At 39.8% G+C, this 16,322-nt stretch overlaps 1 protein-coding gene across 1 annotated transcript in view; it reads left to right on the top strand.

The window, feature by feature from the left end:
• The window catches only part of DMGDH (dimethylglycine dehydrogenase), a 75,145-nt gene extending 59,775 nt beyond the window's left edge, over positions 1-15,370 (top strand). Inside the window, exons 15-16 of the mRNA XM_004613214.2 lie at positions 4,033-4,167; positions 14,081-15,370. Of these exons, the coding sequence (XP_004613271.1) occupies positions 4,033-4,167; positions 14,081-14,296 (351 nt within the window). The 3' untranslated portion in view covers positions 14,297-15,370. The remainder of the gene's footprint in view (positions 1-4,032; positions 4,168-14,080) is intronic.
• The last annotated feature ends 952 nt before the right edge of the window (positions 15,371-16,322 follow it).

The raw sequence follows: 16,322 nt of genomic DNA, 5'->3' as shown, positions 1-16,322 counted from the left end.
TTACTTTAAAAAAATCCTAAACCAAGTTTTCTGAGTCTCCTTCCTTCCTTCTTTCTTATGATTAACTGATTAAAATCTCATGGTTCCAGACATTCACTTTATCTTCCGGCTTAGTGGATTGTGCTTTGGCACAGTTAGGTTAGCACTCCCACAACAGATCTCATTCACCCCACTTCACTCTCTGCTTTCCCAATAATTCTTGTCCTCCCCCGCCAGTAGCTCTTGTCCAGCACCTTAGAAAGACCCCATTTCTAAGAAGTGTGATTATGGCCAGCATTAACCACAGGAAGTGTGGCAGAGACTGGCCAAAGTGGCACAGAGAGGTTACTCATAGGGACAAAGGAGGCTGGACTCCTGAGCGCTGGGTTCTTCTTGACAGCTTTGGTCTAAAATCACTTTTTTTATACCCCAAATTCATGCTCTGTGTATTATCATGAGGATCAACTTATCATGTAAGTGTTTTAATCTTTGGGAAAGGTTAATAGTTACCATGAAACCTGGTCATTTTTCAAAACTCCCTTCAAACTTTATAAAACTTGCTGACAGAGGCAGTCCAAGCTCCACTCTCCCACCTCATACCGAATTGGCCGGACTCTTCCTGACCTGCACTGCAAAGGCCCCTCTCAGCCGGAGCATCTGTGTCTGAAATGCACCAAACACTTGTGCTCTTGTGCTTTTCAACACTCTCAGAGAAGCAACAGAAGCGACCAGGAGTCATGCTTCAAATTGGAATAGACGACTCGACATGCTGTCAAGCGTCATGTCCTGCCATGGTCCCCAGCTCACATGGGTCTTTTCTCCCCTGAGGTGTTCAGACATGGAATAGACCCTGTAATTTCAGGACAGGCGTGTCAGGATAATGGAGGAAAGAGATCACATCTCCACCAGGGCTTCCCAGAAGCCTACAAGACCAATTGTCTATGTCTCTGGATGCCTCTGCCTGACACAGTCTGAAAAATGAACTATTGTAACAACAGTTTAATATACAGTCAAAAGAAAATTCCTTGGTGCCAGGGAGATAGTGTAGGGGTCATAGCATGCATTGGGCCTTCCAAAACCAAAGTGTCCTCTGGGCACTGCTGGGTGTGGCCCTATTGGTCCCCTGCACCCCACTGGGCCCCAAAAGCACACAAGTCTTTGGACTCTGGCTCTGATCTATCAAACTCTGTTTACTCCGTACAGCTAGATAGAAGTGGCCCCTGGGCCTCCTGAGCAGCGCTTGGGAGAATCAGCTACCTCGCCCTTCCACCTACAAATCATACTTAAAAGGAACCTGAAGAATCCTAACCTTCAAGATCTAATGATCTCTAATGGCAGATTCCGATTCCATGGCAGGAAGGGAGAATGATTTAGGATCTCCTGGTACTCCACAAATGTGCTGTCAAGTACAGCCCACTCAGTGCTGTGCTGAGTGAATGCTGTGATTATCACTTAATGTTGGAAACTGTTTCATTGTAGTCCTTGACTCCTGTAAAGTCAGGCCTTGTGTCATCATTCATCCATAACAGCAAGTCTTCTTTAAAAAGATAACCAAAAAGTCGGTATTATAGTAATAGTTGGTTTTATATGTATTATTTTAATTCAATTTAATTTGTGGCATCAGGGATCAAACCCAGGATCTTATACATGCAAGACATGTTCCACCACTGAGCCATATACGCAACGTTTTATTCTATATTTAAAGATTTTTAAAAATCTATGTTTTAACATAGATAGTGATATTTGGTTTGTTATGACTTTTGTTGTCATGAATTTATCCTAGAGTGAATTTGAATCATCAAACTTTTCCTGGGAATTTGTAATTTGTTTTCCCTCTGAAGTGCTCTCTTAAATAACATGGGTTTCAGCCTTTGAATTTTTATCTGATTGTTGTCTAATTTTTTATTGGACTCATAACAAAGCTTTACAGTTGGTTTTCATCATCTGGATTGATCTGGCGAAGGGAGAAAGCAAATTTTTATTTTGCACATTATTTTAAGCTCAGTCAGTGGAGACTCTCTTTGGCTTCTTAAGCAACTCAGCAATTTAGAGTTGCAATGACCTCAGAAATCATCCTTCCCTGTCAACATATCTAGAAAATCTGAATCAATCTAAGAGTGAATGAATTTGGGGTGTCTTAGGCAGAGGGCCTGTGAGGACTCCTCCTACTAATTTACTGTGAGTTTAGTAGAACTTATTGCCCTTAATCCTTAATGTTTTATGTGCAGAAAGTGTCATATAAGTGGAAATGCTTGGTGGCTGGCAGAGAACATCTTTGGCATGAAACAGTTTCCTTCCTTCTTAGTGCAAATGAAAAATGTTAAAGTTGTTTCCAGTTATTCCCTTTCCTTGTTGCAGTCTTTCCCTCACTCTCTCAACTGCAGGACCTTTGCAGTGTGGCAGGAATCAAACCCAGAACCTCACACATACAAGACAAGCTCTCTACTGCTGAACTATATCTCTTAACCTCTCTTTATTTTATTTTTAATTTTCCCTTGAAATTAAAAATATCACTATTACAATTGAGGGCACATATTTATAATTGTGTTAACATTTATGATTTGGATGTACACCATTACCACAAATTCTTTCTCTGTCTCTGTCTCTCTCTCTCTGTCTCTGTCTCTCTCTCTCTGTCTCTCTCTCTCTGTCTCTCTCTCTCTGTCTCTCTCTCTCTGTCTCTCTCTCTCTCTCTCTCTCTCTCTCTCTCTCTCTCTCCAGCCAGGGCTTCGTCTGTATGAGAACTTTGTTTTCCAAGTTGTAATCTGGTTAGGGAGCTGGAGTGATAGTACAGTGGTTAGAGCATTTGCCTTGCACACAACCAACTCAATTTCAATCCCCAGTTAAACCATAAGATCCCCTGAGCCCACCAAGAGTGATCCCTGAGCTGAGAGTCAGGAATGAGCCCTGAACACCACCAAGTGTGACCCCAAAACAAAAAAAAAAAACAAATTGTAATCTGATTAAATTTTATTCATCAGAGATATGACTTGTTTAAGACAAAACCCCCTCTTCCCTCCCCCCCTTTTTTTTAACCTATAAGAGATGCTTCTTTGAGAACATTTATGCAGAATGCTATCCAACACCTACCAGTGCCCCCTTCACGGCTCTTAGCTCCTGAGGACTCTCTGTCTTGTCCCCTGGTGAGAAGTACTGTGTTTCCCTTACCCACTTGATATCTCCCCAAGTAGTCTGTCTGGATGGCTGAGATGTGAGTTGTGAGGGGTCTCACAACAATGAATGTGCAAGTCCTGAAGTCTGTATGGTTTTGAAATGTGGGGTGTACAAAAGTGGATTCCAGGTTATTCCTAAAACCCCATTCCTCCTACTCACTGCACTGGGAATAACCCTGAGTGTGCAAAGGGAAGAGTATTTGGAATAGATCTATGTGTCTCGTTTTGCATAAAAGAAGAAAGGAAGACCAGAAAAGGTTGGGAAAAAAACCCAACGTTGGAGAATAAGCTCCTTGATCCTAAAGCGTTTGTCAATAATTTTGCCACCCATCCATGTGTGCCATGTCTCACACATCCTAGAGACTCAATAAATGTCCTGAATGAACTAAAGAACACAACTCAGTAGGTTTATACAGTCTCAGGACTGAGGGGGGAAAAAAAGATAAAATGTAGCATTTGGTTTGGCTGTTCTATTTCCCCCCAAAATCAATTTCCTTCTTGTGAAAGGCTCACTGTAGGTGAAATTGAGTTGTGTGTTGTTCCCTGCCAACCAGCACCACTGTCTAAAACCCATAGCTGTAGGGTCACTTTCCTAACCCATCATTGAATAGCAGGCCAGATGCCTTTCTGCCTAGGTGGTTCCGGTGAAATTGTTCTGACAAGTTATTCACCTAAAGACTAACCTATTCTGAAGGAAGAGATGGCTGACACTGTCATCTGTGGACAAAGTAATCGTCGTCTGGACGTTTGAGCCAATCTGTATTTTTATTTCATGTGTAATTGGCGAGAAAATAGCAAAGACAAATTTAAATGCTTGCATCTCTAACCTTGTCACCATGTCTGAGCACTCATTCATCATCATTATCTTGCATTCCTGCAGCCCGCAGACTTCATAGGAAAGCAAGCACTGAAACAGATTAAAGCCAAGGGTCTGAAACGAAGGCTGGTCTGCCTCACCTTGGAAACGGACGACGTGGATCCAGAGGGAAATGAGAGTGTCTGGCATAAAGGCAAGGTGAGTGTGAGGCCTGAGCCCAGCCCCCCCCCCACCCCGCAGCCTCGTGCCACAGAAACTCTTCCTGTTCCTGGTTCCTTTCAGGTTTTGCTCTTTATTTTGTAACGTTTTGTTTTATGAGAGGAGTTTGTGACCCATTCGAATTCTGAGCTGACCGTCCAGGAAACGGAAATCAATGAACTAAATAGGGAAGATGAAATGCTCATTAATTTTTTTAAAAAAAGGATATAATTCTTTTTGTTACACAATTCTAATGTATTTAGATTAAAGACAATACATTAAGGCCTAGAAATGTGTGGTACAATGAGGAGGATGTGATTTGGAGATAAAGTAGACTATTTGCTTATCACATTCCATTTGTGAATGCAAATACGTTTTTATAAATCAGTTAATACTCTGATTTAACTTCTCAGAGATGTTTCAGAAGGAGGCATTTCTGACCACAACACATTACATAACAGAAAAATAATTTTATAAAGAAAAAATATATGTGATATTAAGGGGTACTAGCATAGAAAGTAAAGTGAGAGGTGGAAACCATTTGGTTCTTCGGGAAGAGTAAAATTGACATCATCTCACTTTGGAATGTTACAACTCATTCTGTTTCTTGGCATTCAAAAACAAAACAAAATGAGAGTCCAGAACTTACCAATTGACTTTAGTTTCCTCCACTTTGTTTGGGTCCCTCACCACTGCTGCTACCCAGCTCTATGCTTGAGGGTTACTCCCAGCAGTGCTCAGAGGACTGATCGTACTGTGCCAGGGAGCAAACTTGGGCCTCAGGCTTCACCATGCCTAATGCCCTGTTTGGTTCAAGATTCTGCTGGCTTTGGGCTGGTATTACTAGGTAAGTGTGGAACACTCATTTGAATCTCAAGAGAGGGCACAAAATCTTCAAAGTTTATGAAAATAGTTGCTCCATATTATTTTGGTTTGGGGCCACACCTGGAGATGCTCAGGGCTCACTCCAGGTTCTTCATTCAGGGATATATGGCAGGGATCAGGGTATCATATATGGTGCTAAGAATTGAACTCTTGTCTGCGGCATGCAAGGCAAGTGCCTTACCTGTTGTATATCTCTCTCATCCCAGATGTTCCTTAGTAAACAGGCTTGGGCAGAACCCAAACACTCAAAAATTGCATGCTAGAGATTTTTTTTCCTTATTCACTGTAACTGACTTGATGCTTGTTTGCATGTCCCCATCAATAATAGCAAGAACAGGGGTGAGAGAAGCCAGTAGTGTAAATCTCTGTCTTTGGATGACTACAGAATTGGCCTTGAGGGCCGGAGAGATAGTACAGTGGGTAGGGCATTTTCCTTGCATGCAGCAGACCAGGGTTCTATCCCCAGTATCCCATAATGTCTGCTGAGAACCGCCAGGAGTAATTCCTGAGTGAAGAGTCAGGAGAACCTCTAAGTATTGCTAGGTATAACCCCAAAAGCAAAAAAGTAAAAAATCCCTGGCATCCCTTATGATCTCCCCACATCCCGGACCCCATGAACCACCAAGAATAAATTCTGAGTGAAGACCCAGGAGTGACTTCTGAGCATCACCCAGTGTGACCCAAAAGCTTAATTTTTTTTAATTAAAAAAAAATAAAATAAAAGGCCTTTTAGATTCTGCCCTGGATCAATTTGATAGAGAGCAAACATCTATTGAGGATTTTAGTTTGTGGTGGATATTGTTCTTGTATTATCTCATCTAATTTTATAATACACTTTCAGTGTCATACCCATTTAAAAATGAGAGTTTAAAAAAATAAAATAAAAAAATAAAAATGAGAGTTTGGGCCTCAGAGGGGTTAAGTGATTTTTGTGAGGTGACACAAGTAGTGAATGACAGATCTTCTTTTTGACCCAGGTGGAATTGGACTTTTTTAGGCTTAACCTTTCTTCTAAGCCATGCTGACCATTTCAATTTGCCCCATCTCTGTTACTGTCTCATGCTGTTCTTTTTTTTTTCTTTTTGGGTCACACCCAGCAATGCACAGGGGTTACTCCTGGCTCTGCACTCAGGAATCACCCCTGGCGATGCTCAGGGGACCATATGGGATGCTGGGAATCGAACCCAGGTCAGCTGTGTGCAAGGCAAATGCCTTACCCGCTCTGCTATCGCTCCAGCCCCTTAGACAAATCCTTTGTGCTTCAATTTGTTCACAAATCCTTGCTTAAGCGAGGAAAGAAACTTAAAAGAAATAGGCTCATATTCCCCTACCTGTCTTTTTTTTTTTTTTTTGTATATCAGGATTACAAACAACTGGAAAAGCCATAAATTGAGCGGGCTGTTGACTCAACTTTGCTTTATATAAAGGAGCTCCGTATTTTTGCATCAAAGAATGCAACTCAGGAGTAAGCTTAAAACGGCAACACAGAGATTTCTCTTCCCTATTCTTAGATAAGTGAGGGGAAGGAGCTGCCAAAGGGTCAGGATCAGTGATACCCAGTACAGCAGGCATTATCCTTCTTTCAGAGGTTGGTGCATATCAAGGTACTTGATTTGTCTAATTTATCTAATTTTTTTATTAACTTTTCTCAGTTATTGGGCGCTTACAACCTCTTTTACAACCGAATTTTCTGTGTCCGACTTGATGCTGTCAGACTCAGACTGGGCAGGTGAATCATCAATTTGATAGGATTCACCAGACAAGACAGATGCTGTTGGCTTAGCACAAAATTTTGGCAATATCAAAGACTCTTCCCCACTTTTCTCCTCTAACACAGGAGTTTCCCTGTAAGTTGCCTTAGAATTTGATGAATTAGCGGAGAGAGCCATATTAGAAAACAGTGGAGAGAGCCTTATGAGAAGATGAGAGAGAAGGCTCCTCATACTCAAAGTCAACTGTGAAAAATTCAGGGCAACAGCAATACAATTGTACATTCTCCATTCCTTTGCTGGGATCAAATCTCCATTTTTCTGTGCATAACACCGTTCTCTCCCTATTTTTATCCATAAATCTAGATAGAATTGTTCTATATTTTTTGGCTTAAACCAATGACAATACTTTTGTATTGTCTCAAAGAAGCATCTTATTATCTGTTCCTTTAAAGGCAGACCAGCTGCTTTTCTTAGAGAGTTCGAAGTGTCAACATAGGCATCCTGCTGAGACTTACAGAATTGCCCATTGCCCCTTTTTCTTTTTCTTCCTTTATTTATTCTTTCTTTTCTCCCTTTCTTTCTCCCTTTCTTCTTTTCCCTTTCTTTCTTTCTTTCTTCCTGCCTATCTTTCTTTCTCCCTTTCTTTCTCTTTTTCTTCTTCCTTTCTTATCTATATTTCTTCTTTCTCCCTTTCTTCCTCTTTTTCTTCTTCCTTTCTTATCTGTATTTCTTCTTTCTCCCTTTCTTCCTCTTTTTCTTCTTCCTTTCTTATCTGTATTTCTTCTTTCTCCATTTCTTTCTTTTTTCTTCTTCCTTTCTTATCTATATTTCTTCTTTCTCCCTTTCTTTCTCTTTTTCTTCTTCCTTTCTATTTCTTTACTTTCTTTCTATCTATATTTCTTCTTTCTCCCTTTCTTTCTCCTTTTCTTCTTTCTTCCTTTCTCTCTCTAAACTTCTTTCTTTCTTTCTTTCTTTCTTTCTTTCTTTCTTTCTTTCTTTCTTTCTTTCTTTCTTTCTTTCTTTCTTTCTTTCTTTCTTTCTTTCTCTATCTATATTTCTTTATTCCCTTTCTCTTTTTCTTCTTTCCTTCCTTTCTATCTCTTTTTTTTTTTGCTTTTTTTTGGGGGGGTCACACTGGTGATGCACAGGGGTCACTCCTGACTCTGCACTCAGGAATTACCCCTGGCGGTGCCATATGGGATGCTGGAAATTGAACCTCGGTCGGCCGCGTGCAAGGCAAACGCCCTACCTGCTGTGCTGTTGCTCCAGCCCCTCTATCTCTACTTCTTTATCCCCTTTCTTTTCTCTTTTTATTCTTTCTTTCCTTCCTTTCTTTCTATCTATATTTCTTCTTTGTCCCTTTCTCTTTTTCTTCTTCTTCCCTCTTTTTCTTTTTTCTATCTATATTTCTTTATTCCTTTTCTTTCTCTTCTTCTTTCCTTCCTTTCTATCTTTATTTCCTTTCTTCATCTCTCCCCTTTCTCTATTTCTTCCCTACGGAGTCTTTATCTTCAAGCCTCCCGTTGGGCGCCATATTTGCAACAATGTTGCAGTAAGGTTTAACTTGACATTTAAGACATACTCGGAAAGAAATATACATTTTTTGGGAGGATCACATAACTGTCTATGGAGTTTTTTGTGTTGTGGCCTGCCCGACAGCAGCCTGTTCAGCCCCCTTTTATTAACTAGGTTGATGTTTTAACCAATGATATTCAGCCACATAGGCAGAACATGCAAATTAACTTAGTAAACAGAAACAGTATCAAAGTCAGTTACACACCCGGAAGTATAGTCAGTTAAAGTAACAGTAACAGGAAAACGACATTTACATCCAAGTGTAGCTAGGCCTGAGATTATGGGATGTTGTACACCAACACTCCCATTCAGAGAAGCCTGAAGTGTCCTCTGATAATCACTTCTGCTTTTAACCGCTTGACCGATTCTCAGCCTCTCAGCCTACAAATCAAGCCACTGATGAGCTCACCTCTAAACTCCTTTGCACCACAAATTAATTTTTTTCCTAGTTGTCATAGATCCCTCACCTCATCTTTGTTTGTTTTGTAATTTTCACTCTATTTTTGTCCACCCTTCTTCTTTTACTTTTTTTTTCTTTAATTTCTTGGAGCTACACCAAGTGGTACTCAGTGTATACTCTTGGCTCCATGCACTGGGGACCTCATACTGTTTCATGGATGAAACTGGGGTTAGTTATGTGCAAGGCCAGTACATTAATCTCTGTATTGTCACTGAATCCTCATACAACTTTTCCAGTCTCCTTACAAACTGACTCTGCCTCATTGGACCATGGAGATGACTTGGCAATGGAATAACTATGCTGTGAGGTTCTGTCTGCAAACCACATTAGCCACGTTGAACTAACTATCTTTTATTTTTGCTTTTTGGGCCACACTGTTAGGGGGTTACTCCTAGCTCTGTACTCAGGAATTACTCCTGGTGGTGCTTGGGGATCTACTGGGGTGCTGTGGATCAAAACTGGGTTGGCCGCACACAAAGCAAGCATTCTACCTGCTGTTTATCACTCTGGCCCAAGACTAACAGGCTTTTAGCTATCAATATTGATTTTATCTGAAATTAAGAAGCCTGGAAACCTACATATTCAAATATGAATCAGTTTAAAGTGTAGATACATTAGATATTAATCAGTTTCACCTCAATACATTAAGTAAACAAAAGCTATACACCCCATTTAAAAAATTATCCTTTCCACGTCTGTGCACGAAGTTTATATGCTGTATTTTTAAATTGTTTTCTACCACGTATCATTTTCTTTTAGAGCTGCAGATCCAATGGTAGTTTCCTCTGTTAGTGCTCTCTCTTCCTCTCATTCTTCCTGATATTATCTTATGGGCTCTCTGGTGCTCAGAGGGCTCATTTGATGACCTAAGGGCCCCCTTAGCTCTTTTTTTGTACTCCTGAATTGAATGACGTAATTTTTTCTTTTTATTTCCTGACTTTGTCTGGACTTGTGCTGCCTTTGGCATTTGATATTCTGTTCTTGAAAATACTTCCAATGCTAGAAAACACAGGTAGTCAGGTAGTCATTAATTAGATTTTTTTTTTTTAAATCAAGCGTCTACTATGTGCCGGCAATAATCGGGTATTTGGAACATAATAGCCAACAAAGCAGACAAGAAGCCCTGCTCCATGAAATTTATATTTCAGGGGAGGGCGAGATAGACAATGATCAAAGTAAATAAATGGCATGTTAGAGGGTAATTAATGCCCTGGGAACAAATGCAATTTATTGCGAGATGAGCAGAGCTGAAGGGAAGGATTTAGCTTCAAAATTAAATAAAGTCTTTTTTTTTTTAAAAAAAATCAATGCATAAAGAACTGAAGATACAGTTCAAAGGGCCGAGCACATGCTTTGCATGCAGGAGTCTGGTCTGGTTTTCCAGCACTTTCCAGTTCCCCAAGCACTGTTAGCATGGCAATGGGTGCAACCCCGGAGCACTGCAGAGTGCACCACTGCCCACCCCCAAATCGCAGCATAAAGGTTGGTATAAGAAAGACTTAACTCCATTAATACAAAAGCAACTTTACTGGTACATTTTGAAGAAAAGGTTTTAGAGAAAGGGCATTTTGAGAGTCTGGAATATTTTCTTTCTCTATAAACAAATATCCAGGAATAGTGGAAGAATCACAATACATCATCCAAGTTAAATTGTTAGCTCCTTCAGAGGGCATTTACCACGCTATCTTCTCAAGTCAGTTAGAGGCGTCTGTAAGCCATATAATTAAGAGAGCAATGAGAAAAGACTAAAAATAAATGGGACCGATTTACATTGGCAAAAAGAAAACCGATGTTTGATTTCACAGAGAATATGAGAATTGGCTAGGCGGAGTGTGGGAAAGGTCGTTCTGTGACTCACTGAGGGAACAGAATGTAGCTGGAAGATTGCAAGGTGGAATATGAGACAGATCCTGGGGGAAATCTTTCCTTAGAGATTCGGTAATGAAATGAAGGGCAAAATTTCTACCCTTACTTTAGGCTACTTTTCTTGCATTACAGAGAAAGTAAAGGAAGAAGAAGAGTATTCAAGGAGAAACCAAAGCTCTTAATACATTTTTTTTTTGCTTTTTTGGGGTCACACCCGGCGATGCTCAGGTGTTACTCCTGGCTCTGTACTCAGGAGTTACCCCTGGCGATGCTCAGGGGACCACATGGGATGCTGGGAATCGAACCCGGGTCGGCCGCGTGCAAGGCAAATGCCCTACCCACTGTGCTATTGCTCCAGCCCCAAATATTTTTTTAAAATTTATTCTTTTATTGAATCACCATGTGGAAAGTTACAAAGCTTTCAGGTTTAAGTCCCAGTTATACAATGCTCGAACACCCATCCCTTCACCAGTGCACATATTCCACCACCAAGAATCACAGTATACCTACCCCCCACACCCCCACCTCCCCAGACCCCCAGCCCTCCTGTGTAACTGATAAATTTCACTTTACTTTCACTTTACTTTGATTACATTCAATATTTCAACAAAAACCCCTCACTATTATTATTCAGAGTTTCTCCCCCTAAAGTCGGACCTGCTGAAAAAAAAGCATTTGATAATTTGTTTTCCATTGCTGAGAATGAAGATATATGAAGTCAAGCGGCTGCACTAGCAGCCGCATGGTTTTGGATTTCTGTATTTTAGTATTTTAGTAACTAAGTCCAGAAAAATATCTGCCAGAAATTGCATCATTGCAAGCTTGTACCTCTCAGCTACTTTATATTCCACATATAAAGTGCAATCTTTCTATGTCTGTCTCTTTCTTTCTGACTCATTTCACTCAACATGACACTCTACATGTTGATCCACTTATATGCAAATTTCATGACTTCATGTTTTCTGACAGCTACATAGTATTCCATTGTGTAGATGTACCAGAGTTTTTTTAACCAGTCATCTGTTTTTGGGCACTCTGTTTTTTCCAGATTGTGGCTATTGTAAACAGTGCTGCAATGAACATAGAAATGCAGATGTCATTTCTACTATACCTTTTTGCCTCTCCGGGATATATTCCCAGGAGTGGTATTGCTGAGTCAAATGGAAGCTCAATTTCTAATTTTTTGAGAATCGTCCATATTGTTTTCCAAAAGGTCCAGCCCCAAAATATTTTTTAAAATAGCACTTAAAGATCAGAGAGACAGGATAGCAAGTAAGGCACTTGCCTTTGATCCACAGCACCATATATCCTTGAGTACTCCAACGAATGACCCCTGAGCACAGAGGCAGGAGTGAGCCCTGAGCACTGCAGTAGGGTGTGACCCCCCACCCAAATAACCTTTACAATTAGCATATTGTTTGTGTAAGAGAATACAGAAATCACTGCAAGAGGAATCTCTGGTGGGCTATTAAAGGAGGAGAATTGAAGAGACAGTACATAGTCTCGGAAGGGTGTTGACTGTGCTGTGTCACCTCATATGTAGGAATTTGGCAGGGAGACATGCTCAGGCAAATCTGTTTTCTTAAGACTTACACACAAGCAACTGTGCTTACTCTCCTAAGACTCCAAACATGGAGCCCTTTTTTATAGGCTGGGCAGTGAAACCCATGCTGCCAACACAGTCTTTTAAGAAGCAATGATGATAGCTTCCCACCCTTGATCCAATCCCTACCTTCTGTCACTGAACCAGTCAGCTGTAGCTTGGTCGTGAGGAACCTGTGAGAGTCAAGTCACCTTAAGCAATGATGTGCTCCCATTGCTTCGGAAAATAAACAACTGGTTCTCATTGGAGCGTGTTCAGACATGCACAGCTTCTGATTGGGATTCAGGGAGACCATTCAAAGCTGCGATGGTATCCATCAAAGCTTGCATTTAGTGCCACAACTATGTGAGTATCCAAAAGACCAGATATGCTGCGACTCAAGTGTAGCTGAGTCGTGCCCATGGTGTTTCTCATGGACAGCTCCCAGCAGCCAGTGAAGGGCTGGCATAGACCCAAGTCACTTTGAATGGGGTTTTATACCCTGAGTTGCTTTTCTGGTTTTCCTTTAAGTTTTTGTTATTTTTTTAATGTGGTACTTTAACCTCATGTGTATTTTGAGGTTATATTTTTTCATTTTTCACGGATATCTCCTCCCTTTTGTCTCTTTTTGTTTTTAAGTAAAATCTGATTTTTGCTGACTCCCTTCCTTTAAATCACACTTGTGATAGACATTTTTTTTTGAAAGCCCGTTGCTTCATGGTGAGTTTTGAGTCCTTGTTCAGACCTTTTCTCTGATTTGCCATCCCAAATTTTCCTAAATTAAAAAAATATATATTTCTATCTAACTCCATGTCTCTGCTCATCCTGGAAATTTCCCGGAAAGTTTCATCCATTTTATTTCTACCATTTCTCACAACCTAATTCCAATAATTCTATCTACCTTCAAAGTGTTGAGCAGTTCTTTATGCATTATGTTGGTCACCTCTGTTCACTGGTTAGGGTTTCTGATGTCACTATGTGAATCTCTCCGTTAGGCTAAAAGCTTGGGAGGGAATTTTAGCTTTCTAAAAATTCCAGCAAAATATTTTGTATACAGTAGAGTTAAAGAAGGTTTAGGTTACATTTTATTTAGGTACTTAGCAATTGTAGGGAATTGTTAAATACTACATAGATTCAGATAGAATACTATGAATATACTAATAACCAGTTTTACTCCTCACTATTTGGGCAGGCTAGTTTTAAGCCCCCTCAAGGAAAGGGGGTTAAATTTGAATTTGGGTTCTGAGATTTGTATACTTTATCTCTATCATTACCATGCTAATTAGAGAAAGGAGAAGAACCCTTTATGTCTAAAATGAAAATATTCAGTTGTTGGTCCTACCAGATCTCTTGACCTGTAGTACAAACGTAATGGCCAAAAGAACACGGAGTGTGGATGGAGGAGTGGGGAGGAAAAGTGCCTGCCAAAAAGTCAGACTTGGTGTGAGAGGTGGAAGGAGGAAAACTGGGGATATTGGTGGTGGGAAATGGAGAGTGGTGAAGGGATGGGTGTTGGAATATTGTATGCTGGAAACCCAATCATGAACAACTTTGTAACTATGTATCTCATGGATATTTAATTAAAAGAAAAAAAGAGTTGTTACTACTTTGAAATTAGACATTTCAGAAAATACAAATGGATACATGGAGTTACTTTTTACAATTTATAAACTTTGATTAACAAAAGAAAACGATGTTTTTCTTCCTGATGTTTCCCCATAGACAGCCTATTATAAAATATTCCAATTGTGAGTTGTCTCTGTTCTGTGTTTTCATCTGGAGGAGCAGAAAGCTGCCTCCAAGATCTAAGCATGGGCGGGGCTTGTCTTTCAGGTGATTGGCAACACCACGTCTGGATGCTACAGTTACAACATCCAGAAGAGCCTGGCCTTCGCTTATGTCCCCATGGAGCTAAGTAAAGTAGGACAACAAGTGGAAGTAGAACTATTAGGCAAAAATTACCCAGCCGTCATCATTCAAGAACCCTTGGTACTGACAGAACCAACCAGGAACCGGCTTTTGAAAAAAGGTGGAAAGGGACAAATTTGAAGACCTTCAGCGTTGCTATGTGACAGTAGTCGATGTGATCCTCAATTTCTGGGGGGATGGGGGAAGTTGAGACCTCATGTCAAAATCATCAAAATTTAGGTTTAGAACCCAATCCTTCTGCAAATTACTTTCTAAGCAATATAGAATAATGGATGGGTAGTTTTCATGGTTATTTCAAAGAGGCTTAAAATGGAATGTTATTATTTCCCTATATTATTGTTTAATAAATCAGCAGAACATTTATCTAGGTGGTTGCTAATATGCAATTCTTATAACTGAATTAAAGAATGGTATATAATTTTAAGAATGTTGCATATGTTTCTTGGTAGCTCTAAATAATAAATTGTTTTACATAAAACAAATGCAATGCTACTGATAAGTTTCAATGAGAAATATTTTCTTATAAGTGAATGTTGAATAAATGGTAGTTTTAAATTTTAATAATATAATCTATGATAAAAATAGTAAAATTTCTTATTGATATATTTTATTCAATGCCCTGAAAATATTTCTTTTTTGATGATTTCTCTGAAAACACTTTTATGGAACATTATTATTCTCTTTCAAAGGTTGTTTTAGAAGACAAATGGCACAAAAAGAACAAAGTCTTCCAAGGGAAGCAGCACTTGTAAGCCTTCCTAAATGAAGCTGAAACATAAGTAGATTGTGCCAGTACAAACACAGTTTGAATACTGAACACCTCTCCTTGGGAAAAAATTAATGCAAGTTGACACCGCATTGTGCTGTTCTGAATATCATTTCAGAAAGCATTTGACAAAGCAGGTCAAACAAGCGCTTAAGAGCTGTCAGAATTGCCCTTAGCTCAATGTACAGCAAGGAAAAAATTTCATTTAGAAATAATCCCCTGATATACTTTTGGAAATTATTTGAGTAGGGTTATCTGAATGCATTAAAAAATTGTAAAAGATAGCCTATCATTTATAATGTGTTATACATATATACTTGTTACATATTTATTTAACTTCCCTAGGTAATAAAAATATGAATCAGTAATTAGAATAGATATGAAAGTAATTTCTTGTACATTTTGAAAAGCTGACAAATTTGTATTTGAAAAATTTCCTAAATATAATCATGTATTAGAACTCTTCAGCGTCCCATTATTTCTCTTTCATCTTATGTGAGAAAGAGGGGAAATTCCCTTGGTAACAAACATTTCCTAATCACCAAGACCACCCCCCACCCCAAGTTCTGGTATTAGGTGCTGGTTCTAGCCTTTGGGAACCAGGAAATCCTACTTGTCTTTCTCCACCTCTTGTAGTATTATAACCTGAGCCTATTTATTTAGCATTTTTGGATTTCTTCTCTGAGAATATACTCACCTTGGTTTTTTTTATGTTATAATCTCAGGAAGAATCATGAAGAAAATATACATTCCATATAGTTACAACAGATCAATAAGCAGGACAAAGTATTTAGATCAATATGAAGATTTTAAAGAAATTTACTCTTAAGGAAGTAAGGAGGTTTACTTTCTAGTTTCTTTACTATGTTGCTCTCAATCCTCTTTTTTTTTTTTTTTTTTTTTTTTGCTTTTTGGGTCACACCCGACGATGCACAGGGGTAACTCCTGGCTCATGCACTCAGGAATCACCCCTGGCGGTGCTCAGGGGACCATATGGGATGCTGGGATTCGAACCCGGGTCGGCCACGTGCAAGGCAAACACCCTACCCGCTGTGCTATCACTCCAGCCCCCTCAATCCTCTTTTTTTGTAAATCAGCTGCAATTAGGTCAGCCCAGGTACCCTACTTCCAGCAGGCCCGGTGGTATTCTACGTACCAGATCCGGCATCAGCAAGTCCAGAGAGGGTGACCAGTGATGTACAACACACCTTAACCATGCAAAGATGAGCCAAGTTACCCAGATTTCCTCCCATGGGATTTGAACCATGAGAGAATAAAGGGATTAGTACTAAAGTCAAACCTAGAAAAATGCATAAAGAGCAACTCCCAGGAGCCTTGGTGATGAGATGTCCCAATGCAAAATAGGCCCTGTTAGAGACT

Source organism: Sorex araneus, chromosome 1 (assembly GCF_027595985.1).
Source record: "Sorex araneus isolate mSorAra2 chromosome 1, mSorAra2.pri, whole genome shotgun sequence".
In the NCBI taxonomy this organism is placed as follows: domain Eukaryota; kingdom Metazoa; phylum Chordata; class Mammalia; order Eulipotyphla; family Soricidae; genus Sorex; species Sorex araneus.
The sequence above is the reverse complement of the archived record's forward strand: the minus strand, read 5'-3'. Positions and strand labels throughout refer to the sequence as shown.